At 46.7% G+C, this 27,570-nt stretch overlaps 2 protein-coding genes across 2 annotated transcripts in view; one reads left to right on the top strand and one right to left on the bottom strand.

Annotated features, from left to right (window-relative positions):
• Positions 1 to 27,570, bottom strand: part of HDHD5 (haloacid dehalogenase like hydrolase domain containing 5) — a 31,341-nt gene that overhangs the window by 2,358 nt on the left and 1,413 nt on the right. The window contains exons 2-7 of the mRNA XM_038577891.1: positions 17,909 to 18,449; positions 9,021 to 9,224; positions 7,851 to 7,963; positions 6,506 to 6,599; positions 5,115 to 5,148; positions 3,278 to 3,452 (exon numbers count right to left, since the gene is read on the bottom strand). Of these exons, the coding sequence (XP_038433819.1) occupies positions 3,278 to 3,452; positions 5,115 to 5,148; positions 6,506 to 6,599; positions 7,851 to 7,963; positions 9,021 to 9,224; positions 17,909 to 18,449 (1,161 nt within the window). The remainder of the gene's footprint in view (positions 1 to 3,277; positions 3,453 to 5,114; positions 5,149 to 6,505; positions 6,600 to 7,850; positions 7,964 to 9,020; positions 9,225 to 17,908; positions 18,450 to 27,570) is intronic.
• On the top strand, positions 990 to 1,249 carry LOC100685574 (protein PET100 homolog, mitochondrial-like). Its single transcript, XM_038576266.1, has one exon. It carries the CDS (start codon positions 1,005 to 1,007, stop codon positions 1,233 to 1,235), a length of 231 nt encoding a protein of 76 aa, XP_038432194.1. The 5' UTR covers positions 990 to 1,004; the 3' UTR covers positions 1,236 to 1,249.

Raw genomic sequence — 27,570 nt, 5'->3', positions numbered from 1 at the left:
GATTTATAAATTGAAATTTGTGCCTCGCTATTCCATTCCAGCCTACATAACCAAACTCCCACTTAGTGTCAGCACACCCTAACTGTAGGAAGAACAGTTCGGAAAAAATATCTGACCTCCAACTGCAGAAATGTACCTTTTTTTTTCTTTTAAGATTTGTATTTATTTATTCATGAGAGACACACAGAGAGAGAGAGAGAGGCAGAGACACAGGCAAAGGGAGAAGCAGGCTCCCTGCAGGGAGCCCGACATGGGACCTGATCCCGGGTCTCCAGGATCATGCCCTCGGCTGAAGGTGGCTAAACCGCTAAGCCACCTGGGCTGCCCAGAAATATACCCTTTAAAGTAACAAGAGAGCAAAAGAAACAGTCAACAAAACTAAAAGACAGGCCCTGGGCCTGCCTTTGGCCCAGGGCGCGATCCTGGAGACCCGGGTCGAATCCCACATCGGGCTCCCGGTGCATGGAGCCTGCTTCTCCCTCTGCCTATGTCTCTGCCTCTCTCTCTCTCTCTCACTGTGTGCCTATCATAAATAAATAAAATAAAATAAAATAAATTAAAAAAAAAAGAAGGAAAGTAAACTTATAAAAAAAAAAAAAAGAACTTATTAAACTCAACAGCAAAGAAACAAACAATCCAGTCATGAAATGGGCAAAAGACATGAAGAGAAATTTCACAGAGGAAGACATAGACACGGACAAGCACATGAGAAAATGCTCCGCATCACTTGCCATCAGGGAAATACAAATCAAAACCACAATGAGATCCCACCTCACACCAGTGAGAATGGGGAAAATTAACAAGGCAGGAAACCACAAATGTTGGAGAGGATGCAGAGAAAGGGGAGCCCTCTTGCACTGTTGGTGGGAATGTGAACTGGTGCAGCCACTCTGGAAAACTCTGTGGAGGTTCCTCAAAGAGTTAAAAATAGATCCGCCCTATGACCCAGCAATTGCACTGCTGGGGATTTACCCCAAAGATACAGATGCAGGAGGAGAAGCGAGATGGAGGTGAAGCTGGAGGTGTTTCGGATGACACTCTACCTCACCTTCCCTGTCACTATGTTCTGGATTGCCAATCAGGCTGAGTGGTTTGAGGACTATGTCATACAGTGCAAGAGGGAGCTGTGGCCACCTGAGAAGGAGGACCAACGTCGGGAGCTAGAAGAATTCAAGGAGAGGATACGGAAGCAGCGGGAGGAGAAGCTCCTTCGCGCTGCCCAGCAGAGCTCCTGAGTCCTAGCCCATACACACAGTTTCTTAAAAAAAAAAAAAAAAAAAAAAAAAACAGATGCAGTGAAACGCCGGGACACCTGCACCCCAATGTTCATAGCAGCAATGTCCACAATAGCCAAACTGTGGAAGGAGCCTCAGTGTCCATCGAAAGATGAATGGATAAAGAAGATGTAGTATACGTATACAATGGAATATTACTCAGCCATTAGAAATGACAAATACCCACCATTTGCTCCGACATGGATGGAACTGGAGGGTATTATGCTGAGTGAAGTAAGTCAATCGGAGAAGGACAAACATTATATGGTCTCATTCATTTGGGGAATATAAAAGATAGTGAAAGGGAATAAAGGGGAAAGGAGGGGATCCCTGGGTGGCTCAGTGGTTTGGTGCCTGCCTTCGGCCCAGGGCGTGATCCTGGAGTCCCGGGATCGAGTCCCACGTCGGGCTCCCTGCATGGAGCCTGCTTTTCCCTCTGCCTATGTCTCTGCCTCCCTCCCTCCCGCCCCCCTCTCTGTGTATGTCTTTCATGAATAAATAAATAAAATCTTTAAAAAAAATAAAATAAAATAAAAAAATAAAGGGGAAAGGAGAAAAAATGAGTGGGAAATATTAGAAAGGAGACAGAACATGAGAGACTCCTCTAACCCTGGGAAACGAACTAGGGGTGGTAGAAAGGGAGGTGGACGGGGGTTGGGGATGACTGGGTGACGGGCACTGAGGGGGGCACTTGATGGGATGAGCACTGGGTGTTATTCTATATGTTGGCAAACTGAACACCAATAAAATATAAATTTATAAATAATAATAATAATAATAATTATGGAGTTAAAAAAAATAAAGTAACAAGAAAACACCATAACACCATCTCTTTGGAGTTACTGAGTCATGTGACTTGAGGCAGCATTGGGCCTGCTGCCCTCTGTTGATGGATCATTCACACAGTCCACTGGGAATCAGTAGCAGGGAAAGAAAACTCTGGACTTTGGCCCCGCAGATAAGAGCAGCCAAATAGTACACAGCAGCCACAGCTGCCCTTCCAGCAAGGCCCTCGAGAGCTAGGAAAAGAGCTGCCTAGACTGTGCTTAGGGTCAGACACACAGAGGAGGTCTACACAGCTGAGCAGGGCATGGGGGCCTGTTCAATATCCATGTGCCTATGAGAAAGTCACTTACCCACTGGGTCTCAGTTCTCCAGCCCACATAATTGTCAGAACAATTACTGCTCCCCTACTCCTACATATTAAGGGCAGGAGGAGACAAAATGGGAAGGAACTAGTGCTACAAGGAGAAGGGAAAGAGCAGCTGTACTGCTTGGCCTCAGAAGTCATTCATCATTTGGGTTCCACAGACAAAAAATATCATGTTCTGGCATCACCCAGCAGGCTCAGCCAATGGAGCACGCAACACCTGATCTCAGGGCTCTGAGTTTGAGCCCCCAATGGGGGCAGAGATTACTTTAAAAAAATTAAACATCTAAAAAAAAAAAAAAAAAGTTCCGTTAAAAAAAAAAAAAAAATGTTCCGTTAAGATTATGAAGGGCAGGGGCACCTGGGTGGCTCAGCTGGTTGAGTATCTGACTCTTGGTTTCAGCTCAGGTCATGATCTTGGGGTCATGGGATCGAGCCCCACATTGTACTCTAGGCTCAGCATGGAGTGTCTCTCTCCCTCTCCCTCCACCCCTCCTGTTCATGCTATAAATAAATAAAATTTTAAACAACAACAACAAAAGATTCTGGAGGGCAAAAGTCAGGTGTTAAAGATCATTTCGACATATCTTCGGCAAAAGTCAGGTGTTAAAGATCATTTCGACATATCTTCAGTGATCAGTAAGCTATACTTTTCACTTACTAATTAGTATGCAAAGTGACCCCTTGAAAATCCTCCCAAAGGCCAAGTCTCTGTGGCAAATACAGGGCCAACCCAGGCAGGGGTCTGATGGCCCAGAGTACCAGAATGATGGTAAGAAAGTGTCAAGAGGATTGCCCAGGCAGCAGCTGACAGTGGCCACCACGGTCAAGACCAGAGACCCTGTGTCCTTACCTGGGCATCTTGGCTTCAGCCATCCAAAGGAGATCCATGTTGCTGGCCAGGACAGGGAGATGGGGATAGGGAGCCGTTGCCAGACCAGTCCCAGGGTTCCCATTGCTGAGAAGGACATCTATGATCAGCTGCAGGCTTGTCTCCCAGCGGACTGGCTCCCCAAGGAGGAGCACCCCTTTATAGAGCAAAAGCATAGAGGTGAGGGTTACAGGGCAGGCAGGAGAAAGGCCCTCACGAAGCAAGCTGATACCAGCTGGTGCCACCCAACCATAAGTTTGTCCCCCACAGAACACACCCATGCAAGGGTACAGTTCCCAGAACCAGCCTTCAAAGATCCACTCACTCATTCACTTGAGGTAAACAGAGCCCAGGACCTGGTAAGGCACTTCCTAAGGGATTCCATTTTTATTTATGCTTCACAGAAGAGGTTGAAACAAAGAAAACCAGCAGCCAAGTCACTGGCCTGCGTCCTCCTGCGGACTCATGTTCTCCTAACCATCTCACCCACAAATTCCTGGCAAAGGGCTCACCTTCCTCAGCTACTTCTCAGAGCACCAGGGGCCAGTGCACCTAACAGCTAGGAGAGGGGGATCTGGAATGACAAAGACCTGGATTCCAAACCTGACTGTCCGTTTTCCTCTGTGACTGTGGGCAAGCTACTTACCTTCCCTAACCTCAGCTCAGCTACATCATGAGGACACCTATGACTGTTCAGGGTAAAAATGAGATATAATACAGCACTTAACTCATGATGGACACATAACACTCAATACGTGGTAGCTGCCAGCATCAGCTACAAGACCAGTGACTGAACCAAACCAGTGGTCTCAATGAGGGAACACTGCCCCCTAGGGAGGTGTTCTAGAAACTGGAGGATGTATCTTGTCATGATGACTGACAGTGGCAAGGATGGTAGGAGGGGACCAGGAATGCTACATGCTCAGGATGGTCTGGAACAATCAGAAACTGCCCCCTCTATTAACATCTGACTGCCCCATCTGACATTCATATGGGTGAATAACCTATTTATAATTATTTGAGCTTAAACTCTAATTTCATTCTACATGTAAATACAAAGTAGCGTTTTAATAAATACCAATTTTTCTAAAAATGTAACTATCATGTACGTAAGTCAAGAGAAGACTGCACTTTATCTTTTCAAGATTTTACCAATGTTACCTATTTTGGAAAATCACTTCACCAATGACAATGCAGCCCCTAATTTCTGAGTCACCAATAAAACACACCTATAAACATACTTACATCAGTCTGCATTTGTAGCTGTAACATGGTGATTCCATGTTTGGTATAACCATTTTACTACATTATGTTTTCCTGAATAATCGTTTACATATTAAAATACACATTACCTTACTAAAAAGTTTTCCTTTTATTTCTCCTATTACAATTAGGGCTTTACATTTAACTAGTTAATTTTTAATACATGTATACACAAAAGTTGTATTATCTGTGAATTTCATTGCAGGGCAGTTAAGGGGACATTACAATAGTTTTGTTACACAAGGGGGAACTGGGTTGAATGGAGCTGAGAAATACTGGTCTATGTTACCTCTGGGAGCCTTTCCATGCTACAGTTTTCTACACTTACAATTTTCCTGGAATAATAAGGCAAGTGATATGGGGGGAAGGAAAAATTAAAAACAATTATCTTAGAGGTACTGAGTGGTAGATCTGAGACTAGAACCCCGGTGACCTGATATCCAACACCCACAGCCACCCTGGCAGTTTACAGGCAAACAGCTGCACAAGAACAACCTGGAAGGCTGAAAGAAGGACCGCCCAGAGCCACATCTGCACCAGCAGAGGCCCTCATTACCTTCAATGGCAGGGAAGTCATTCCTTGGAAGGGGCTGCCAAGAAACAAAGAAAAGGCCCATCAATGCCACGGTCATTGTCCACTACCAGACAACCACATAGCCAGTTTCAAGGGGTAGCAGGAAAAAAGACATACTAGAAAGATCAAAGACCACCCCCCATGGTCTAGCCCAAGACAAAGAGAAGCCAGATAGGACTGAGGAAGAAAATTCACAAACAAAAGTGAAGAGAGAATAAGCAGGGCTTTCATGGAACACACTGAGGGAACCCACATAAGGAGGTCAGCCAGGAGGAAGGGCTGGTCAGTAGCCCCTCTCCAGAGGGGACAGGAGGTGAGATATAGGCCAAGCAAGAGTCTAGAGTCAGGCAGCTAAGAGGAAGGAGAGCCTATGGAGACAGGGGAGGCCATCAGGGCATGATGGACCATTTCTCTTAATATGAGATGAAGAGGCAAGAGCCTTTACCACTCTCCCAGAGTCCATTCCTTCCCTAAACTATTAATCTTGGCTCTACCACTAACAAGCTGTGTGATCTGGGGTAGATCACTTCCCCTGTGTGAGGCTCAGTCTCTGAGATACTCTAAGATCTGTTCCAAGTCTGACATTCTGGTTCCCCACATGATTTGCATGGTCCTAGGAAGAAGCTTTGAAAAGAGATGAAGTGCTCCATTCAATCCAAAAGCTCTAGAGGAAGGAGGACTAAAGCTACATAAACAAATAAAAGCAAAAAAAAAAACAAAACAAAAAAAAAAAACAAATAAAAGCTTGTCTGTTTATAACTGCATTTCCCCACATCCTGATAGTGACCTGATTTAAACTGCAGGCCATGTGACAGAGAGTTCACACGAGGAAGGGCGGCCAAGAGCCATCAAGAGCCAGGCAGTCATACTCTAAAAGATCAATCAGAGGCCCATGACTAAGAAATTCAACCAGTGGTTCAATTATGAGCCAAACCTAAAAAGGAACATGGGCATACTCAGAATTGCCAGTTACTTTTACGAATAAGCTATTTCTCATAAGGACAGCTCTCCATAGCAAGCTTCAGAATAAAGGAGCAACAATGATTAATTCCACAAAGGTTAATGATTCCCCAAGCAACAGTCAGAAATCCAGCTGGTAAAATAGAAAACTCCTCATTGGAGGTGCCAGGGCTTTGAAAAGGATTCTCAGCTAATTACAAACAATGCAGAAAGGAAAGCCCTTAGGAACTTGTTGCTCTCCTGGGCCATCCTTGTATATCTGGGGAACAAAATCCTTGGTCAGATGTGCCTCTCTATGGTGAACAAGATGTAGTTCTCAGTGGGAGAGGTTGCGAGGTTGGTAAGAGGAACCCATGTGGAGAACAAGAGGACAAAACTAAACATGAGACACCCAGGAGCACATTCCTTATTACCGTGGACTTCGGCCGCCGCTGGAGATCAACCATGTCAAGCACAGGAAAGGCCATCCGCAGCTCATCCACAGTAACCACATTCTCGAAGCCCAATCTACAGCTAGGTCAGGGAAGCAAAGCTGGACGGTTCTGAGGCAAGATGCCTTTAAGGGGAGGAGAACCAACACAGTCCCAACCAAACTAGTTCACCCCCTGCCTAAGTAAACTCACTGGCCCCTCGCCTTTACTTCTGAGGCACCGCTCCTCCTATTCTCTTATTCCCCACCCTATCCCAATCCAGTCTCCTGCCTCAGGGATCCTACCCTTTCCTTCTCTCTCCAGCCTCCTTAGCTCCTTCCCTGCACAGAAAACCTAAGTATCTCCTGTGGCAGAGCCACACCCCTTCACAAAGCCACCATCATAGCCGCTCCCCGGGTGGTCCCTTCCCAACACCTGGGACTCTCAGACTGTGCTCTCAAGCTTTCAATCACATGGCATCTTTTTTTTTTTTTTTTAATGCAAATCACTGCTGGGTCAAGGCTTGGGAATCTTTTCTTTTTCTTAGAGAGGGAATAGAGGCGGGGCGTAGAGGGACAGGGAGAAAGAATCTTAAAGATTCTGTATCCAGTATAGAGTCCGACTCAAGGCCTCAATCTCACAACTCTGAGATCCCAGCCTGAGCTGAAAACAAGACTTGGGACACTCAACCAACTGTGCCACTCAGGCACTCCAATCATATGCCATTTTAAATACTCCTTTAACCTTTGTGGGTATGTTATTCCTGCCTCCTCCAATATAAACCCTTTGATGAAGAGAGTCCCGTGGGCTGTTCTCAGTCCCTCTTGTCCTTGAACAGCATGAAGCATGGGGCTGGTATACAAGAAGTGCTCAACACAGGTCTGCCAAATGAGCAAATGAAAAAGCTGCTTGAGAACAAGGACCAACTCTTCTTGCCTCTTGAGTGTGCACATACCCAAAAGGTTCACTGTAAATTAATATTAGCTGATAAGTTGACTGAGCACCCTGAGGAACAGTGCTGGAGTAGTGGTTCTCAAACCTAATTAGAGAATCACCTACTTTTCTCTTTTAACATACAGACTGCTGATTTTTATCTCAACCTAGTGAACTAAGAATCTGTATTTTAAGCTCCCCAGTAGGTTCTGTGGGCTGGCTTTTTGCAAACTGTGGCACCAGGGCCCGCCACACCTAGGAGCCATCCTCCCTCTCCAAAGAGCCCACTACGTATCCTTTGAGCCCCCATACTATGCAGCCAGAAACACCCCACTCTGGTTTCCCCCTCATCCATGGGAGGAGAACTCCAGTCCTGCGCCTTCCTCACCAGCCAGAACAAGCACCAAAAGGATACACTCGGGCATTCTCCACCACAGGCCCCTGCCCAGACACCAGCATTCGCTTGCTGTGATACTGCGAGAAGAGCTTCATGGGGCTGTGAGAGAGAATGACTTGGTCCGGCTCCACCTGTGGGGACAGCCAAAACACAGAGGATAGCAGAGGACAGAGTAGTTAAAGGAAAATAATGGGGACATGATGGCTTCTTTCACCTAGGAAGGGAAAAAACTGCCCAGAAAAAAGGGGCGGAGCCCTTTTTGACACCCAGCACTTCTAGACACTACCCAAACAGGTATAAGAAGCTAATTTGGCTCTTGCCAGAAAAACCAAAGCAGGAAATGCGGTTGGTGGTGGGATCTGACCACTTGCCAATCCAGTCCTGCTTGGTTCCTCCATCTGAAGACCTCAAGGTTTACATTCATGTTCTTTGTCAGTCACAGAACTCGGCCTCTGACTTTTTTTTTTTTTTCTGGTTTCAATTCTACTCAAAGACTTAGCTTTTATAACATTTATAGTACTAACTCCAACGATGCAGCCAATACTCAAAATGTTTTCGGAACTCTCTCCGGGAAACCACAGAAGGGAGCCAGTTGTACTCCTTTGTTCTGCATTCACCCCCAGGCAGCGTTACCCAGTCAATCAGCCACTTTACTCTCTTGGTTCTGAAGGACTCTTGAACTCAACCCACTCTGAACAAAGGATGTGTCAACGTGGATATGCCACGTGGAACTGCAAGTGAATGAAGAGGGACTGCTTCCGGGGGACAATGCTCACTCAGATATATACCTCTTCATTATGAGAAACAAAGGCTATTACTTCAGAGTCCCACCTGGCATATAGATTTAGAAAAATGTGACCCTCGCTTTCCAATGGCTGATAATCCAAGAGACAACACTGAACCCAGAAAAAAATGGATACAAAGACAGCAGACTGAAACTGCCAAATCCATGGGCAGAATTTTTGTGCTCAATGTGAATTAATATATAAAAAATGCCCTTGCTGTAAGGCTCTACCCATGAGGCTAGGGCTGAACTTCAAGTTATCTTCTAATACTGACCCATCTGGCAATGCCCTAGAGCTTATTGACACTGTACCCCAACCCAGGAAAAGCACCTTAATCAGAGTTGGAATGGGGGTTCCACTGGCAACCAGCTCCTTGGGCTTCCATGTCTCCAGTGCCTCTTACCTCAAATCCCAGCAGAGCTGACAGCTCCTGGGCTTTGCTGTGTTGTAAGATGTTCCCAGCATTTGTGACAAAGACCACGGGCACCCGCAGCTGCCCACGAGAGTTCACCAGCCTGCGGAAGGCTTCCAGAGCAGCGGGAATCACTCTGTGACCCCGCACCAGCACTCCATCGATGTCCAACAAGAATCCGAAAGTGGGTGGGCTCTGCACAGAAGGAAGAGAATCACTACAGCCTGAGTCCAGAGGCAAAAGGGAAGAAGGAAAAGACCCTCACATGAGGACATGCAATTTCTGATAGGGCAAATCCATCTATAATAATTAGTCCCTCTTCATGATTTTTAAGCATATAACTATTTGGTTGAAACTATTTTCACATTGGGTGCCTGGGTGGTTCAGTCAGTTAAGCATCTGCCTTCAAATCAGGTCATGATCCCAAGCTCGCTCTCTCTGCCTCTCCCCTCTGCTCATGCTCTGACTCTCCAAGTAAATAAATAAAATCTTAAAAAAAAAAAAAAAAAAAAAAAACTATCTTCACATAATATAAAAGAACTTCTAACTGGAAAATAGAGAAATTCAAAAACATCCTAGGGGGGATCTCTGGGTGGCCCAGCAGTTTAGTACCTGCCTTCAGCCCAGGATATGATCCTGGGGTCCCAGGATCGAGTCCCACATCAGGCTCCCTGCATGGAGCCTGCTTCTCCCTCTGCCTGTGTCTCTGCCTTTCTCTCTGTCTCTCATGAATAAATAAATAAAATCTTTAAAAAACAAACAAACAAACAAAAAAATCCTAGGACTTTAACATTACTGATCTTATCTCTTCTTTTTCTATTCTTTTGTCACATAGACAACTATATGTCCAATTTTGCAGCTTGTTGTTTGACATTCAAATATTTTTATCTTTACAACAGCCTTCATAATCATCTTTTACAATTTTGTTTTACTATAACAACATACGGAGTTTTAAAAAAACCTCAACTGCTACAGATGATATAAAAAAAATTTTAAATGTCTTGCCTCCTTCTACCCAGTGCTGTTTCCTCTTATATATCTCCAGAACTGTATAGTCATAATTTCTTATATTAACTAATACAAATGGCATTATACTGTACTTTCTTTTCCATCTGACCTTTTTTAAGATGGTATCTCTTAGTTATCTTTCCATATCAATATACATAGCTCTATCTTCTTTTTTTTTTTTTTAAGATTTTATTTATTTATGAGGGACACAGAGAGAGAGGCAGAGACACAGGCAGAGGGAGAAGCAGGCTCCATGCAGGGAGGCCGACAGGGGACTTGATCCCAGGTCTCCAGGATCAGGCCCTGGGCTGAAAGCAGCGCTAAACCACTGAGCCACCCAGGCTGCCCACATAGCTCTACCTTCTAAACATCATTTCTAACTACATAATTCTGAGTGAATATTCCACTAATATTATATTTCCCCTCCTTTGGACACTTATGTTGCCCTACATTTTTGTTACTACAAATAATGCTATAAGGAACTTCTTCATGCTTACTGCTTTTTCCCTTAAGCTAGTCTTAAAATCAGGAGTAACAAGACAAGAGAGTGTAAACATTTTAATAATATAACACCTATTGAGAAATTGTTCTCCAAAAACATGTGTCAACTTACATGGTCACTGGTAACTCACTTTATCCTTGCCTATGTTGATTTTCACTTGCATCGAAGAGTTTAATTAGCAAACATCTTTTTTTTTTTTTTTTTTTGTTTAGCAAACATCTTTTAATGTAAAGATTTAAATTCAAAAAAATGGTATCTCCTCTCAATCTGCATTTCTTGGGACTTCTAAAGTTGACCATTGTCTTTTGTTTTTTTAAGTTTTATTATTTTTTTTTTAGTACTCTCTCCCCCCAACATGGGGCTAAAGATCCCAGATCGAGCCAGGTGCTCTAAACATTGTTCTTTAAAAAAAAAAAAGGCCATATTTATTTATTTACTTTATTTACTTACTTACTTAAGAGCATGCACACTAGCCAGAGGGGGGAGAGGGGTGGTTGGGAGAAGTAGACTCTCTACTGATGAGTGTGGAGCTCAACTCAGGGCTCTATCCCGGGACCCTGAGACCATAACCTGAACTGAAGGCAGATGCTTAACTGACTTGAGCCACCCAGGCACCCTTTTAACACCATCCTTTTTATTTTATTTTTTTTAAGATTTATTTATTTAATCATGAGACACACAGAGAGAGAGGCAAAGGCACAGGCAGAGGGAGAAGGCGGCTCCATGCAGGGAGCCCAATGTGGGACTCGATCCCAGGTCTCCAGGATCACACCCTGGGCTGAAGGCGGTGCTAAACCGCTGAGCCACCGGGGCTGCCCCAACACCATCCTTTCTATAAAAAAAAAAAAAAAAAAAAAAATTATTCCCAGGGGCACCTGGCTAGCTTGGTCAAGTAACTCTTGATCTTAAGGTAGTGAGTTCAAGCCCCACGTTAGGGGAAGAGATTAATCAATAAAAATCAGGAAAAAATTTTAGAGGCACCTAGGTGGCTCAACCAGATAAGCGTCTGGCTTTCAGTTTCTGTGTGGGTCTTACCTCAGGGTCCTGGGATCAGCCCCACAATGGGCTCCACACTCTGCAGAGTCTGCTGGAGATTCTCTCTGCTCTCCCCTTCCTCTCCCCCAATCTCTCCTCACACTTCCTCCATCCTTCCTCAAATAAATGAATAAATCTTTTAGGAAAAGTTTAAAAAATAAATACAACTAAAAATTCATTCCATTTATTATTAACATATAAGATGTTTTTCAAATGTCAAAAAAAATCCAACTGAACCTGTTTGCTATTTTCCTGTTGTTGGTGCCTACTAAGCCAAACCATTGCTATTGCACACACCAACTCTACAAACAGGGCTCTGTCTGTGAGGAACAAGTGCTCCAGGCTCTGCATTTTTCAGCTAGGGTCAAAGAAAAAGCAACCAGTCCAGGAAACACTTAAACCCATGAAAACTGCAGCATTTTCACAAGTGCAAATCAATTCTGAGTCCTTAAGCTCTGAGTAAATAACCAGAATTAGACAAAGGTAGTTTCTTAGAAGAGAATTTTGAGCGAGGCAAAAGAGTTAAATACATGCTTTATTTAATAAATATCTATTTAGACATTTAGCACCAGACTAGACAAGCAGGCAGACTGCCTACACGGTTCAATAGGGAAGACAACTCAACCAGCAGTCACAGCACAGTCTGCACTGAGTGCTACATCAGGACATGAGGGAAAGTAAGGCACCTGAGAGCCTGCATGAGGGGTACCTAAACCCATAGCGGTGGTGAAGACTAGCCAGACTAGGTCTCGTAGGCCAATTTAAGGAGTCCAAAACAAGTGGCCTCATATCAGACCAGCACCACAAGAAAATCTTGGCTGCAAAGTGAAGACTGAGTGAACCGAAGAAAGTCAAGTTGAAAGAGACCAGTTGGGACTGGCTACAATCTAAGACAGAGATGATGGTGGCTTTAATGAGGTAGTGGCAACAAGAACTGTAGGAAGGGAGAGAACAGGTTAAACTCGGAAGCAGAGCAGCCCTGGTGGCTCAGCGGTTTAGTGCCGCCTTCAGCCCAGCTCATGATCCTGGAGACCCGGGATTGAGTCCCACTTCGGGCTCCATGCATGAAGCCTGCTTCTCCCTCTGCCTGTGTCTCTGCCTGCCTCTCTCTCTCTCTCTCTCTCTCTCTCTCTCTCTGTGTGTATGTGTGTGTGTGTCTCTCATAAATGAATAAATAAAATTTAAAAACAAAAAAACAAGGGCAGCCCTGGTGGCGCAGAGATTTAGCGCCGCCTGCAGCCCAGGATGTGATCGTGGAGACCCGGGATGGAGTCCCACATCCGGCTCCCTGAATGGAGCCTGCTTCTCCCTCTACCTGTGTTTCTGCCTCTCTCTCTCTCTGTGTGTCTCTCATGAATAAATAAATACAATTTAAAAAAATAAAAAAAGGGTAGCCCTGGTGGCGCAGCGGTTTAGCACCGCCTGCAGCCCGGGTTGTGATCCTGGAGACCTGGGATCGAGTCCCACATCGGGCTTCCTGCATGGAGCCTGCTTCTCCCTCTGCCTGTGTCTCTGCCTCTCTCTCTCTCTCTCTGAATGAATAAATAAATAAATCTTTAAAAAATAAAATAAAATAAAATAAAAATAAAAATAAAAAAATAAAAAAAGAACTCGGAAGCAGAACAGCCAGGACCTGGTAGCAATAGGATGCAGGGCTGAGGGAGAGAGGGGCCACAGGGACTCCCATACTTTTGAGATACTTTTGAGACCCTGGGAGAGTGGATGCTGGTATTACTCACTGGCCCAAGACACTCTGGAGGGGCAGCTGGGAGGTCGGGGACAGCAGAAGATACATCCCACTTTGGAGCTGTCACACACGCAAGTGAAGATATTGGCACTGAATAGAAGGAGGTCCTGGAAAGGAAAATCCAGAAACTCTCTGCTTAGAGAAGAGCCTGAGAAGCACAAGCAGAGTGAGAGCTGAAGCAAGACTTGCAGAGAACCAGGAAGAATATCGCCATTTAAGGAAGGGCCACCTAAAAGTCACCAGCAAAAGAGTGAGGAGCAACAGTGTGAGGAGGAAAATCCAAAGGGTGTGGGATCAAGGAAGCCGAGGTATAAGTTTCCAAGGGATAAGTTTCCAGAACAAGAAAACTAGGAAATGAAGCGCCTATCAAGTAATAACCCCCATCTCCACTCCCCTGAGCAGGGAAGACCACCCAAGGAGGCTGTCTTTCAGCTCCTTCATGCTGGCCTATGCACGAGACCTTCCAGCCTTCAACAAAGGCAGCTTCAGTGCCAAGTCAGAGGTGAAAAGGGACCCTGAAAACTAGAAGGGCAAGCAACTCAAATAAGCAGGAAAGAAATTCTGACCTCCAGCAGACACTTGTCAAATCTCACATGCCACGAGGGAAATACCTAAACTCTTGGCTCCAGAGACTGTTGCTGGTCGTACTCCAGAGGCATAGCCATACGGAGCTCTGAGCTGGACAAATCACAAAGGTATGCTAACTTAATCTTTGTACCAATCCTCTGGGTGTGGGTGTCATTATCTCCAATTGACAATACCTAGCAAAGAGGGCCTGGTTTGTACATAATGCTCAATATGGATTCACTGGGCAATGTGACTGGATGAATAAGAAACCAAACTCAAAGGTGACCAAGTTCACAAGCGCTTCACCCAGAGTCGGCCTTAAACTCGGCTTGTGACAAAGTCGGAGCTCACTCCATGACCCCCACGGCAGCACCCGAGAGTAAGGAAGGGACACAAGAGGTACTGAGGTGTCTGTGTTGGAGCACACTGTTCCACCTCCCACCAGCCCCCAGCCATGTGAGATTGGGTTTCTCTATGTATTCGGTGTGCTCATGCACCAGACGGCCCACAAGGATCCCTGGAGGACCCCCCTCTTCCTCAACAAAGCCTGCTAGAATGGGGGTCCTAACCGGGGGCCCATGGATAGGTATTAGAGTGGCCAAAAAAAACCCTGAAAACTCAATTTCCATTTTTCCTGGGGAAAGAATCTATGGCTCTTTTCTGATGTCATCATTTTATTCTTCTCAAAGAGAATCACTGCCCAGGACCAGAGGGAGGAGGGGTGTGATCTTCCCTTAAACTCCCACCCCTAGTGCAGCCCTTACGGTCTCACAGGTACTTAACAAAGGTTGACTTACTGATTGAAGGACTCAAAGGATGAATGAAGGGTTCAGCCAACATAAGAGAACTTTCCCCTGCAGCATTACCTGACCACCAAATCCGTTCCCAAGGGCAAACAGTTAGTGACTCTTAGAAGACAGGTCCCTGGAGGTAAAAACTATGTTGTTCTAGAGCACGACCTGACTTTTTTCTTGTAGTGTATGGACTTGCTACTGAAAGCTTACTTGTGGGATCCCTGGGTTAGCGCCTGCCTTTGGCCCGGGGCGTGATCCTGGAGACCCGGGATCGAATCCCACATCGGGCTCCCGGTGCATGGAGCCTGCTTCTCCCTCTGCCTATGTCTCTGCCTCTGTGTGTGTGTGTGTGTGTGTGACTATCATAAATAAATAAAAATTAAAAAAAAAAATGAAAGCTTACATGTAAAACTTATCTGCCCATAATTTTGAGACAATCAGGGAAATTTTAAGGACAGGATTTTGGGATGGCTGGGTGGTTCAGCGGTTGGGCGTCTGCCTTCGGCTTAGGGCGTGATCCTAGGATCCGGGATCAGGTCCTGCATCGGGCTCCCTGCAAGGATCCTGCTTCTCCCTCTGCCTGTGTGTCTCTGCCTCTCTCTCTCTCTCTCAGAATAAATAAATCTTTAAAAAAATAAATAAATGACATGATTTTAAGTTATATTCAGAAATTACTAATACTGTTAGGTATGATAACAGCATTTAGTTATGTTTAAAATGTCATTTTCTTAGAGGTACCCACAAAAGAATTTAGGGGTTAAGTGACAAGAAATCTGCCATTCATTTTAAAATCTTATAGCTGGGAATAAAAGGGAGGGGAAGAAGACAAGCAAAGCAAATGTGGCAAAATGTCAATAACTACTGAAATTGGGTTCATATATTATTCTGTTTTTTGATTTTTGAAAATTATATAGTTTTTGTTTTTTTTTTAACTTATACAGTTTTAAAAAATAAAATATCTCAGGATGCCTGGGTGGCTCAGCGGTTTGGTGCCTGCCTTTGGCCCAGGACATGATCCTGAAGTCCCGAGATCAAGTCCCACATCAGGCTCCCTGCGTGGAGCGTGCTTTTCCCTCTGCCTGTGTCTCTGCCTCTCTCTCTCTTTCTCATGAATAAATAAAATCTTAAAAATAAAGTTAGTACTCCAAAATGTTGCGCTATGCTACATCCCTTTCTTCCCCTTTTTTCTACTCTATCAGAAAGTCACTTGGAAAAAAAACAAAAAAAAAAAAACAAAAAAAAACAAAAAAAAAGAAAGTCACTTGGAAATATCTCAGGACCTTGCAAAGATGATGCAATCAATGCAATAGTTATAAATGACAGCAAAAGTCCTTCTAACAACATATTCTCATTCTATGCTTCCAGTGTGGTCACTTTTAGCTCTGCAACACTGGTCAAGTCACCTAACTTCTCTGAATCTTAGCTGTTCTATATGCAAAATAATAACAGTGAGAGCCAGCACTCTAGCTAGCTCCAGAGAGCTCTGGATTCCAGATTCTACCTCTGACCAGCTCTATGCCCATGGGCAAGGTGCTTAACCTCTCCTTGCTTCAGTTCCTTCAACTGTAAAAATGGAATAACAGTACTTATCTCACAGAGTTGTTATGAAAATTGTACAAAATAATAATTGTGAAGTGTCTGGCACAAAGTAAGTACTATGTGTTTTTAGAAATAAGTAGTTATTTAAAATTATCGAGGGGTCACTGTGAAAGCACTATAAAAATTACCATCTGCCTTCAGCTCAGCGTGTGATCCCAGGATCCTGGATGGAGTCCCACATCGGGCTCCCTGCGAGAAGCCTGCTTCTCCCTCTGCCTATGTCTCTGCCTCTCTGTGGGTCTCTCATGAATAAATAAATCTTTTTTTAAAATGTACAATATTATCATTATTGGGATGCCTGGGTGGCTCAGTGGTTGACCATCTGCCTTCAGCTCAGGTCATGATCCCAGAGTCCTGGAAGGAGTTCCGCATCAGCTTCCCTTCAGGGATCCTATTTCTCCCTCTGCCTGTGTCTCTGCTTCTCTGTCTCTCTCATGAATAAATAAAATCTTCTTTTTAAAAATTATCATTACAGGGCAGCCCGGTGGCTCAGCGGTTTGGCGCCTGCCTTCAGCCCAGGGCGTGATCCTGGAGACCCGGGATCGAGTCCCGCGTCGGGCTCCCTGCATGGGGCCTGCTTCTCCCTCTGCCTGTGTCTCTGCCTCTCTCTCTCTCTCTCTCTGTGTCTGTCATGAATAAATAAATAAAATCTTTTTTAAAAATTATCATTACATACAGAAATTGTGGTTTTAGAAAAGGAAGTTATCCTTTAAAAAAAAAAAAAAGCCAATGGCCCAGGGGCAAGTGAGGGTGACAGATCTGCCCACTGGCTTAGAGTCCCCGCGGTCGTCCGCCAGCTGTTTGGCCTTACTAAGAAAAGTACTTAAAAACCTGACTCCAGGGATCCCCGGGTGGCTCAGCGGTTTAGCGCCTGCCTTTGGCCCAGGGCGCGATCCTGGAGACCCGGGATCGAGTCCCACGTCGGGCTCCCTGCGTGGAGCCTGCTTCTCCCTCTGCCTGTGTCTCTGCCTCTCTCTCTCTCTCTCTCTCTCTGTGTGTGACTATCATAAATAAATAAAAAAATAAATAAAATTAAATTAAAAAAAAGAAAGAAAGAAAAACCTGACTCCAAGCCTCAGCTTCCTTACTGCAGGGTTACATTTACGTCCAAAGCTGTCGAGAGAATCATCATCACTGAGGCACCTGCACAAATCAGGGACCCTCCACTGTTCTGTTCCTCGCCCCTCAGGCCTTCCAGGCAGCGGTGCTCAGCACGGGCTGGCCCACGAGCACGAAACCCACATTCGTCTCCGGGCTCCCAGAGGGGAGTCCATCGCCGCTTCCCAAATTTCTTTCAGACGCAGCTGGAAGTGAAGGCCGAGAGGCTCCGCCCGGATAATCATGAAGCAGCGCGGGGCTCACAACCCGAGCGGGAGACGGGCACAGAAGCCGCCGAGCGCTCTGCGGACGGCCGGCGCGGCGCGGCCACGGCTCAGCCCCGGGGCGCCCCGGGCGCGTGGTGCCCGCAGCCCGGCTCCAGTAACGCCTCGCCCCCGACGGCGGCGCAGAGCGGCGCGCGCGGCAGCGACCCGGGCACCGAGGTCCGCGGCCTCGCCCGGCGGCGCAGGCCCGCGCCCCTCCCTCCCCGGCCCGAGGGCCAGCCCGGCCGGAACCTGGCAGTCCCCACCTGTGCGGCGTCCACCGCGCGGCCTCTCCCGGGGCAGCGGCCCCCCAGCCCCGCCGACGCCCGCGCCGCCCGCCACCACAGCCCCGGCGCCGCGCGGGCCGCCCCGAGGCCGCGGAGCACAGCCATCCAGCCGCCCGCCGCGCGCACGTGCAGACAGCGCCCCCGGCCCGCGGCCCCGCCCCGAGCGCACAGCCAATCAGCGGCCGGAGAGCGCGCGGCCGGGCGGCGCCGAGGCATCTGGGGGTTGTAGTCCCACGTCGGTGACCCGCGGCCCGGTGCGGCGCGGGGCAGCGGGGCGCAGGGCGTGGGGGGCACAGGGGCCGGGGCCTGGGGCCGGGACCCGGGGCCGGGACCCGGGGCCGGGACCCGGCAGGATACGGAAGGTTCGTGCCCCGCGGGCTGAGGGTGGGGTTCCTGCTGGGGGAAGAGCTGCCGGCACGGTCCCTCGTCGTAGCGCGCGGAGGCCTGCGGCGAGCGGGGCGGTGTGCACGGCCCCTGCACCTGCGGACTTCCGGGAACCTCCGCTCCCTCACCGCCGCGGCTGTCAGGGGAGCCGGAGACTGTGGACGCACTAATACTTATTTGCAAGGGGCGGGGGCGGCCGAGGAGCCAAGCCTTCTTCTGACGTTGAAGTGCCCTGGACCCCAGTCAGTCAAGGAATCCTCGGAGGATATCGAGGAGCCCTCCTTGTATAGACTTTCAGTGAATATTCGATATGATCGTCCTCCCTGCCCAGCTCTGTGCTAACTCCTGGGGAGACCAGACACACACATAAGCCTGCAAACTCACTTAGCAGGGAGGCTGAGGCAGGACTATAATACAAGGTAGAAAATAATTGTCCCGAAAGAGGGTCACATAGCTAAGTAAGCACACATCTTTGCTTTTGAGCACAGCTGTTCCACCGTTTGAAATGGTTAAGAGGCCCCTCCCCTGAGACCCTTTGACCTGTCCCCTGGATATAGTCGCACTAAAAATGGCTGAACCTGCAATATTCTTAGCACTAGGTGAGAGGAAGCGAGACTGCGGTCAAAAATGGACGGAGACTCTGCCGCCTCACAGGTTAGCAATACCCTTAGATCCTCAACTGTGAAGCCAAGACCTTAATTTTGTCAGTCCACCTGCAACTGAGCAGCATCTGGCAGAGCGATTCGCACTGACCACGATACAGTAGCCCAACACATAAACCCTGCCAGGAGAAATGGCTTTCCAAGATCGAAATGTTCTCAATCACCTCCTGTTATCAAACTACCTAGAAATTGCTTTAATAGGTAGAAGATTTCTTGGTGTAGTCATTTTAAAATACATCCACAATTTATTTGACAGTCCTCTTCTAAAAAGGTGGGGTTTTTCCGTTTCTATTGAGTCTAGCTGGACTTAATAACTCACTTTTTTGTTTAAGATTTTATTTATTTATTAGAGACACAGAGAGAGAAAGAGGCAGAGGGAGAAGCAGGCTGCATGCAGGGAGCCCGACAGGGGACTCGATTCTGGGTCTCCAGGATCACGCCCTGGGCTGAAGGCAGCGCTAAACCCCTGGGCCACCCGGGCTGCCCAACGTGTGTGTTTAAATATGGAAAAGTTTTCCTTAGATTCTCTAGGGCTGGGCAGCCCAGGTGGCGCAGCGGTTTAGCACCGCCTTTAGCCCAGGGCCTGATCCTGGAGACCTGGGATTGAGTCCCACATCAGGCTCCCAGCATGGAGCCTGCTTCTCCCTTGGCAGAGTGTCTCTGCCTCTCTCTCTCTCTCTCTCTCTCTCTCTCTCTCTCTGTATGTGTCTCTCATAAATAAATAAAATCTTAAAGAAAAAAAAAAAAAGATTCTCTAGGGCTTCTTAAGCCAGAAAAGATTAAGAACCATCTATAACTGGAAAAATCCTCTCTGATCTGTCTTCATCTTCCTTATTGGTCCTATCCTGGTGACTTGCACTTGATGGGTGCTCAATTAGTATAAGTAGGCAGGGGTGTCTGGATGGCTCATTTGGTTGGGGTCTGCCTTCAGCTAGGATGATGATCCTGGAGTCCTGGGATCAAGTCCCGCATTGGGCTCCCTGCTTTGTAGGGAGTCTGTTTCTCCCTCTCCATCTGCCCCTCCCCCTGCTCATGTTCTCTCTCTCAAATAAATAAATAAAATCTTTTTTAAAAAATAAAGAAAAAGGGCAGGCCCAGTGGCACAGCAGTTTAGTGCCACCTGCAGCCTGGGGTGTGGTCCTGGAGACCCAGGTCCTGGAGACCCAGGACCCATGTCAGGCTACCTGCATAGAGCCTGCTTCTCCCTCTGTCTGTGTCTCTGCCTCTCTCTCTCTCTGTGTGTGTCTCTATGAATAAATAAATAAAATCTTTTTAAAATATAAAGAAAAATATTAATAGGCAAATGAATGAATGTCCATGCTCCTACTATCACTATAACCTTGCTCACATGTTTGTATGTGCACCTGTGTGCATAAGCCTGCTCATCCCTACCTATATACATACTTTGTGTTAGGACTAAGATTGACTATAACAGAAACCTCCAAAGACTAGTGGCTTAGATAAGATATGAATTTGTTTCTTTCACATACACAAAGTTAGGAAAGAACAATAAGGCTTGGTATTGTGACTCCACCAACTTATTAAATATCCAGGCTCCTATTTTGCTCCTTTGCTGTCTTCATGACACAGCTTCCACTTCTCAGGCTTGGACATTGTGTTCACATTCCAGGCATCATGAAAAAAGACCAAAAAGGATATTCACGCCTGGGAATAGATACAATTCCCAGAAGTTTTATGCAGACATACCTCGTTCTGTTGCACTTCATGGATAATGCATTTTTTTCCAAATTGAAGTTCGGTGGTGACCCTGCATTGAGCAAGTCTCCCAGTGACACTTTTCCAACATTTGCTCACTTCATATCTCCATATCACATTTTGGTAATTCCTTTTTTTTTTAAGATTTTATTTATTTATTCATGAGAGACACAGAGAGAGAGAGAGGCAGAGACACAGGCAGAGGGCGAAGCGACTCCATGCAGGGAGCCCAACGTAGGTCTCCAGGATCACACCCTGGCCTGAAGGCGGCGCTAAACCGCTGAGTCACCGGGGCTGTCCACATTTTGTTAATTCTTGAAATATTTCAAAATTTTTCATTATTATATTTGTTACAGTGATCTGTGATCAGTGATTATGACTTGCTCAACGCTCAGATGATGGTGAACATTTTTAGCAATATAGTATTTTTTAACTAAGATATATTGAGTTTTTTTAGACATGATACTATTACTCTTAGTAGACTATAGTATAAACATAACTTTAAATGCACTGGAAACCAAAAGATATACTTGACTTGCTTTATTGTAATATTCCCTTTGTTTCAGTCATCTGGAACTGAACTCCCAATGTCTCCCAGGTGTGCCTGTACACAACATCTGCATATACCTCACTGGCCAAAACTTAACCACATGGCCACACCTAGGGGCAAAGAAGTTTGGGAAATTCAGCTTTGTGCCTGGTTATAAAAATGGGGGTTTCCTTTTCCACATAAAAAGGTAATAAAGGAAATTGGCATTTTATGTCTCACACTAGGAGACCGACAAAAGAAAAAAACCCGGAGAATTAATGGGTCCCCAGAGGAAGGGTGGGAGTGCTGTGGCTGGAAGAAAGCCAGTGGAGGATGGGGAGCAGACAGCAGGGAGGTGGGTGGACCTGGGCAGTGGTCAGTAAAGGGACACATACAGAGCTTTCCAGAGGCCTCACCTAGTCTTGCTGAGGGAGAATTTTGAGAATAGGTTACAATTCATCTTTGTTGGGGAGTGATACTTATTCCCTTCTCATGTTTCCCTGAAAATACAACTTTTTTTTTTCTTCCTCAGAAAAGGAGGTGGGGGGAGGAGCAGATGGAGATTAGGAAAGCGAAAATCTTGAGGCTCCATACCCAGCCTGAACCCCAAAGTGGAGCTTGATGTCACAACACTGAGCTGAGCTGAAATCAAGAGTCAGATGCTTAACTGACTGAGCCACCCAGGCACCCCTGAAAATACAACTTCTATTAACAACGCTACTAGCTTCTCTCCACCTCAGACACAGAACACTTAATTTACTTGATGAGTAGGCTTGTCAGAAAGAAGGAGGCACATGTGGCTCTGTCCTTTCTCCCTTTAGGGAACCAGCCCATCAATGCGACCTGCTGTTCCAGTCTGCCCCTGTAGTGAGGAAGGCTGCCTTTTACACCTGTGCCAATGACTTCTGGATTCGTGTGTTTCAAGGGTAGAGGGCTAGTAAGCCCATTTTGTCTCCCAAATGAGCCATGTTCTACAACAAGCTTTTTTTTCTTCCAAATTTTTATTTAAATTCTAGTGAGTTGGGCAGCCCAGTGGCTCAGTGGTTTAGCCCAGGGCGTGATCCTGGAGACTAGGGATCAAGTCCCACGTTGGGCTCCCTGCATGGGGCCTGCTTCTCCCTCTGCCTATGTCTCTGCCTCTCTCTCTCTCTTTCTCTCTCTCTCATAAATAAATAAATAAAATCTTTTAAAAAATAAATAAATAAGTAAATTTTAGTGAGTTAACATATAGTGTAATATTAGCTTCAGGAGCAGAATTTAGTGATTCATCCCTTATGTATAACACCCAGTGCTCATCATAACAAGTGCTCACCCATCCATCCCCCATTACCCCATTCCCCACCCACCTCCCTCCATCAATCCTTGGTTTGTTCTCTATCAGTAAGAGTCTCTTATGGTTTGCCTCTCCCTCTCTCCTTCTCTCTTTTTTCCCTTCCTACCTGTTCATCTGTTCATTTCCTAAATTCCACATATGAGTAAAATCATATGGTATTTGTCTTTCTCCAATTGACTTATTTCACTTCACATGATACACTCTACCTCCATTTATGTTGCTGCAAATGGCAAGATTGCATTCTTTTAGTGGCTGAGTCATACATATTCCATTATATATATAGACCACGTCTTCTTTATCCATTCATCAGTTGGTGGACATCTGGGCTCTCTCCATAGTTTGGCTATGGTTGATAATGCTGCTATAAACATAAGGGTACATGTACACCTTTGAATCTGTATTTTTGTATCCTTTGGGTAAATACCTAGTAGTGGAATTGCTATTTTTAGGGTAGTTCTATTTTTAACTTCTTGAGGAACCTCCACACTGTCTTCCAGAGTGGCTGCACCAGTGCACATTCCCACCAACAGTGCAAGAGGGTTCCCCTTTCTCCACATCCTCTCCAACATCTGTTGTGTCCTGTCCCAACAAGCTGTTGACAGTAATGAATCTGATATTTATTCTGTCTGTCCCATGTCTATTTTTCAGTGGAGTAAGATTTAAGCAGGAAATCAAGGAGCATTTATGGACTTATCCTTAGAGCCTGTGTCCCCACTTGCTCCAGACTAGCAACCCCTATTTGCCTTCCCAAACCCTGGCAATTAGCAGAATTACTGGCCACCTGTGCAGTCAGGTGGCTCCAGCAGCCTAGGCCAGCTCCCGGCCCCTCCAGACCTCTAGAAGCAAAGAATGACATCTTTTGCACCACAATTAGAGCTCTGACTCAAGACCTGGACAACAGGGTCATGGGAAGTTGAAGCAATTCAGCGCTCAAGACACTAGGACACACACACACACACACACAAAGACACAAGGACACAATGACAGGAGCAAAGCAAAGGTCCAAAGAGGGACCCAGGGGTTTGAAACATCAGCACCCCACAGGCTCCTGCTCAGTTTCATTCCTTCATGTTCTCTAGCCCATCAGTCTTCCCTGCTTGGAACCCATCAGACAGCAGGTGTGGCTGTGTTAATCCTGGGGTGAGGGTGACAGACCTTCAGTATGGCTGAGCTCTGGAAGAGAAAGCACTTTCCAGGACCTGTCTGAGCTTCCCTGGGCCCTGTGCTGTGGCTGGGGGTGGCAGTCCTGGTCAGAAAAATAATGACCTAGTCTCATTCAGATTATGTGACTCTAATTTGTAACCAGATAACATTTACAGAAAAACTTTAAAACCTCCCAGGCTAAAGTACGGTGTCATTGAGCCCACCTCCCATCTGCATCCCCATATCTTTGCCTTCCTTACCCTTGGCTACAGGGGTGGAAGGGTGACTTTCTGACATCTTGTCCCAGCCATAGAATAAAATGAAGAACACAGGGAGCCATCTGGCCACACTGATGAGTTCTACTCACAGCCCAATGCTCCTGCTCAGATTCTCCTTCTCCCAGAACTGCCACTGCAGTGTGCCTTTGCCAGGTGCTCTTGTTCCTGTCCTGTGTCCACCCTCTCTCCCACTCCCTCACCACCTGCTCCAGGGAACTGCAGCCTGAGAGGCCAGGTGAGCCAGGGCATGTGTGACGGTTAAGCTGTCCTGAATATGGAGCTCCAAGACCAGGCAATGAGGAGAGGGCTCCTTAAAACTCAGGCAATGAGCTGGCGGCTGGCAGCCTGGCACACCTGGCCTGGTCCTCCCCACCACACCTGTGCTCTATACAAAGTGTCCATGTGAAATGCAGGTGGATTTCTGAATGGGAGTTGGGCGGGGAGGTGAGTGAAAGGGGAAGCTGGGGATCCCTGGGTGGCGCAGCGCTTTGGTGCCTGCCTTTGGCCCAGGGCGCGTTCCTGGAGACCCGGGATCGAGTCCCATGTCGGGCTCCCGGTGCATGGAGCCTGCTTCTCTCTCTGCCTGTGTCTTTGCCTCTCTCTCTCTCTCTGTGACTATCATAAATAAATAAAAATTAAAAAAAAAAAAAAAAAGAAAGAAAGGGGAAGCTGGAGAGGAAGAGAAGAGAAAAAGAAGCAAGAGAAGACTGGTAAGGAAATGCTGAAAACCAAACAGAGATGAGTGAAGAAAAAGGAAGAAAACAAGAGAAGAGAGGGTCCAAACATCTTGGAAGCATGTGATGTCCAAATGAATCCCTGGGCTGAGTTCCTAGCAGCCCCAGGGATCTACCTCCCTGCTCAAAGACTGTGGCCCTTCCCCTGACTTCCTGCTACCTGCCCTTCCTGGGCTTGCCCTGCCCCTCCCTGCCCCTTTGGCCTATTCAAGTGAAGCAGTGGGAGTGAAGAAGGAACAAAGAAATCTGTAACTGGCTGTGATCAATTAATTGTGAAACCACTGCACTCAAACCAGCCCCTCTTAGGCCTTTTCAGCTCCTCAGATCTGGGTCCCCAAGCTGCACTGTACTTCTGTGTCAGGGCTGTGCCAGGATTCTCCAAATAAGGCTCCTTGTCCATTCCTTCTCTTACAGAGCCCTAAGGGGAGCATTTACCACTTGCTGCCCAGCCCTCACACTCTCCTGCTACTGACCCCCCAGGGAGCCTCTGAGGGGATCCAGGGGGGCCCAGCCTGCAAGCTCTCTCCTGGCTGACTAGCACACAGGTGCAGGCCTCTACTCGGCAAGCCCCAAGCCCTCACAAGGAGTGGAGGGGACTCAGGGGGGATGTGGTGGGGAGGAGTCCAACTGCCCTCCAAAAGCCCAGACTCTTGAGTAAGCTTACCCAATGCAGGAGCTGCCCCTCCCCAAGCCCTGACTCAGTGTGATCTCCATCTGGTTACTGCCGCTGCATCTCCAGCCCTGCACAGGTCATGGACTGTCCAGACTGGTTGCTCCTCATTGGTAGGAGGTAGGAATGAAACAGTCCCATGGGAAGAATCACACCTAAATCTTATCAAGATTCTAATTCTGGGGTCCCTGGCTGGCTCTGTCAGTAGCACATGTGACTCTCGATCTCGGGTCCCCACCTTGGGTGTAGAGATTACTTTAAAAAAAAAAAAAAAAAAAAAAAAAGACTCTACAGGTAATATGCAGGCCAGAGAAACATGTTAAGGAATATCCCTGGGCTCACTTTCTTCCATGGACAGAACTAGATAGCATCCATATCAGCATAAATAACCCAGAAAAGAACCCAAAGCCTGGCAGCATATATTCCTCACAGCTAAATGCAGAGAAGAAGCCACATCAAAGAAGGTAAGGAGGGTAGAGACATGGTCAGCGAAGCAGACCCGGGGACCATCTGCAGGCACAGAAGGGAGAGAAGCAGGTCCCCAGGCCAAGCATCCCAGGCACAGGGGACCTGCATGAGGAAGGTGAATCTCCATAACATTTGGCTTTGAAAACCAGAGGGTCCCAACAGTTAGGGGGGCTTAAAATCTGAACTGTCAAAATCAGTGGGGTTGGCTCTGGGAGAGCCAGGAGGGTAGAATCCTTGCCATTAAGAGACAGCACAACAAACAGCCCCACTGAGATGCAGCACAGAAGCAGCAGTTTGAAAAATGCCTGGAGTTTATGGGAAAATATATTTACTAACCTCAGAGTGTGTGCTGGAGGGGCAGGGATCCTTGGGAGATCTCTCCAAGAACAAAGAGTGGACAGGCACCATTTCCTTCCCCAGCCTCTGCCTAGACACATGGACACCTGTGGGAACCAGCACAATGCCAACAACATTCTCTACCTAACCTAGCAAGCACTGTGTGCCCCACCCCCATGCCCTTCTGCAGACTCACCCCCTCCAACCTAGCTGAGGCAGGAGCTTTCCTTAGCAGCTGTAGGTCCCCTCCAGCAGCTGACTGGCTAGGACCTGGCTGGCAGCATGCCCTGTCCCCACATTGTCCTACAAAACTGTCCCCTCCAACACATACTTGGCAGGAGTCCATCCAAAGCTGCACCACAAGCATGGCAGCATGCAAGCAGCCCTAATAGGCCAGCCCCACTCCAAAATGACCACTACCCACAGCAGAGAAGAAGAAAACCACACACACAAGTTTGACCACAGCCCAGCAGTGGGCTAGGGGCAGACATCTGGTCTGACGGCAGGCCATGCCCACAAGGCAAGCTTCTCAGAGGACAAGACACGGAGAGCACCTGCAGCTCTGACAAGTGCCTGGTCTGATGCAACTCAAGCCCCTGGTGGCCCCAGACTGACCCACTAACTAACAACACCTGTTCACAACAGGAAAAGAGAACCATTGTGGATGTGACAAACCAGCCACTGCTCGAGGTGCACATAACGCACACAGCAGACACCCCTGAAGCACCGGGCTCTAGTGAACAGGGGACACTGCACCACAGGGCACTACAAGACCTCTTCTCCACAAGGCCACGACTTCCAAGAGCGGAAGATGTAGCTGACTTTCCTAACACATACAAACAGGCACAGAGAGTTAGATAAAATGAGGAAACACAGGACTATGTCCCAAAGGAAAGGACAAGACAAAATCATGGCAAAAAGCTAAATGAAACATATAAGTAATATGGCTGATATAGAATTTAAAGTAATGGTTATAAAGGTATTTGCTAGACTTCTCAAATTATTCTAGAAAATAGAAGCGGAGGATAGCTTCCAAATTCATTCTATGAGCAGCATTAATTACCCTGATACCAAAATCAGATAAAGACACTATAAGAAAGAAAGAAAGAACAGATGAATATAGATCTGATGAATATCCCTGATGAATATAGATGCAAAACTCCTCAACAAAATACTAGCAAATTGAATCCAATAATACATTAAAAAGATCACCACAACTGAGTGGAATTTATCCTTTGATGCAAGGATGGTTCAATGTTCACAAATCCATCAATGTGATACATCACATCAATAAGAGAATGGCTAAAAACCATGATCATTTCAAGAGATGCAGAAAAAGCATTTGACAAAGTACAACATCCATTCATGATAAAAACCCTCAACAAAGT

Source organism: Canis lupus, chromosome 27 (assembly GCF_011100685.1).
Source record: "Canis lupus familiaris isolate Mischka breed German Shepherd chromosome 27, alternate assembly UU_Cfam_GSD_1.0, whole genome shotgun sequence".
In the NCBI taxonomy this organism is placed as follows: Eukaryota; Metazoa; Chordata; class Mammalia; order Carnivora; family Canidae; genus Canis; species Canis lupus.
The sequence above is the reverse complement of the archived record's forward strand: the minus strand, read 5'-3'. Positions and strand labels throughout refer to the sequence as shown.

Coding starts and splice junctions, on each gene's coding strand:
- LOC100685574 (XM_038576266.1), top strand. CDS start 1,005: ATGGAGGTGAAGCTGGAGGTGTTTCGGATGACACTCTACCTCACCTTC.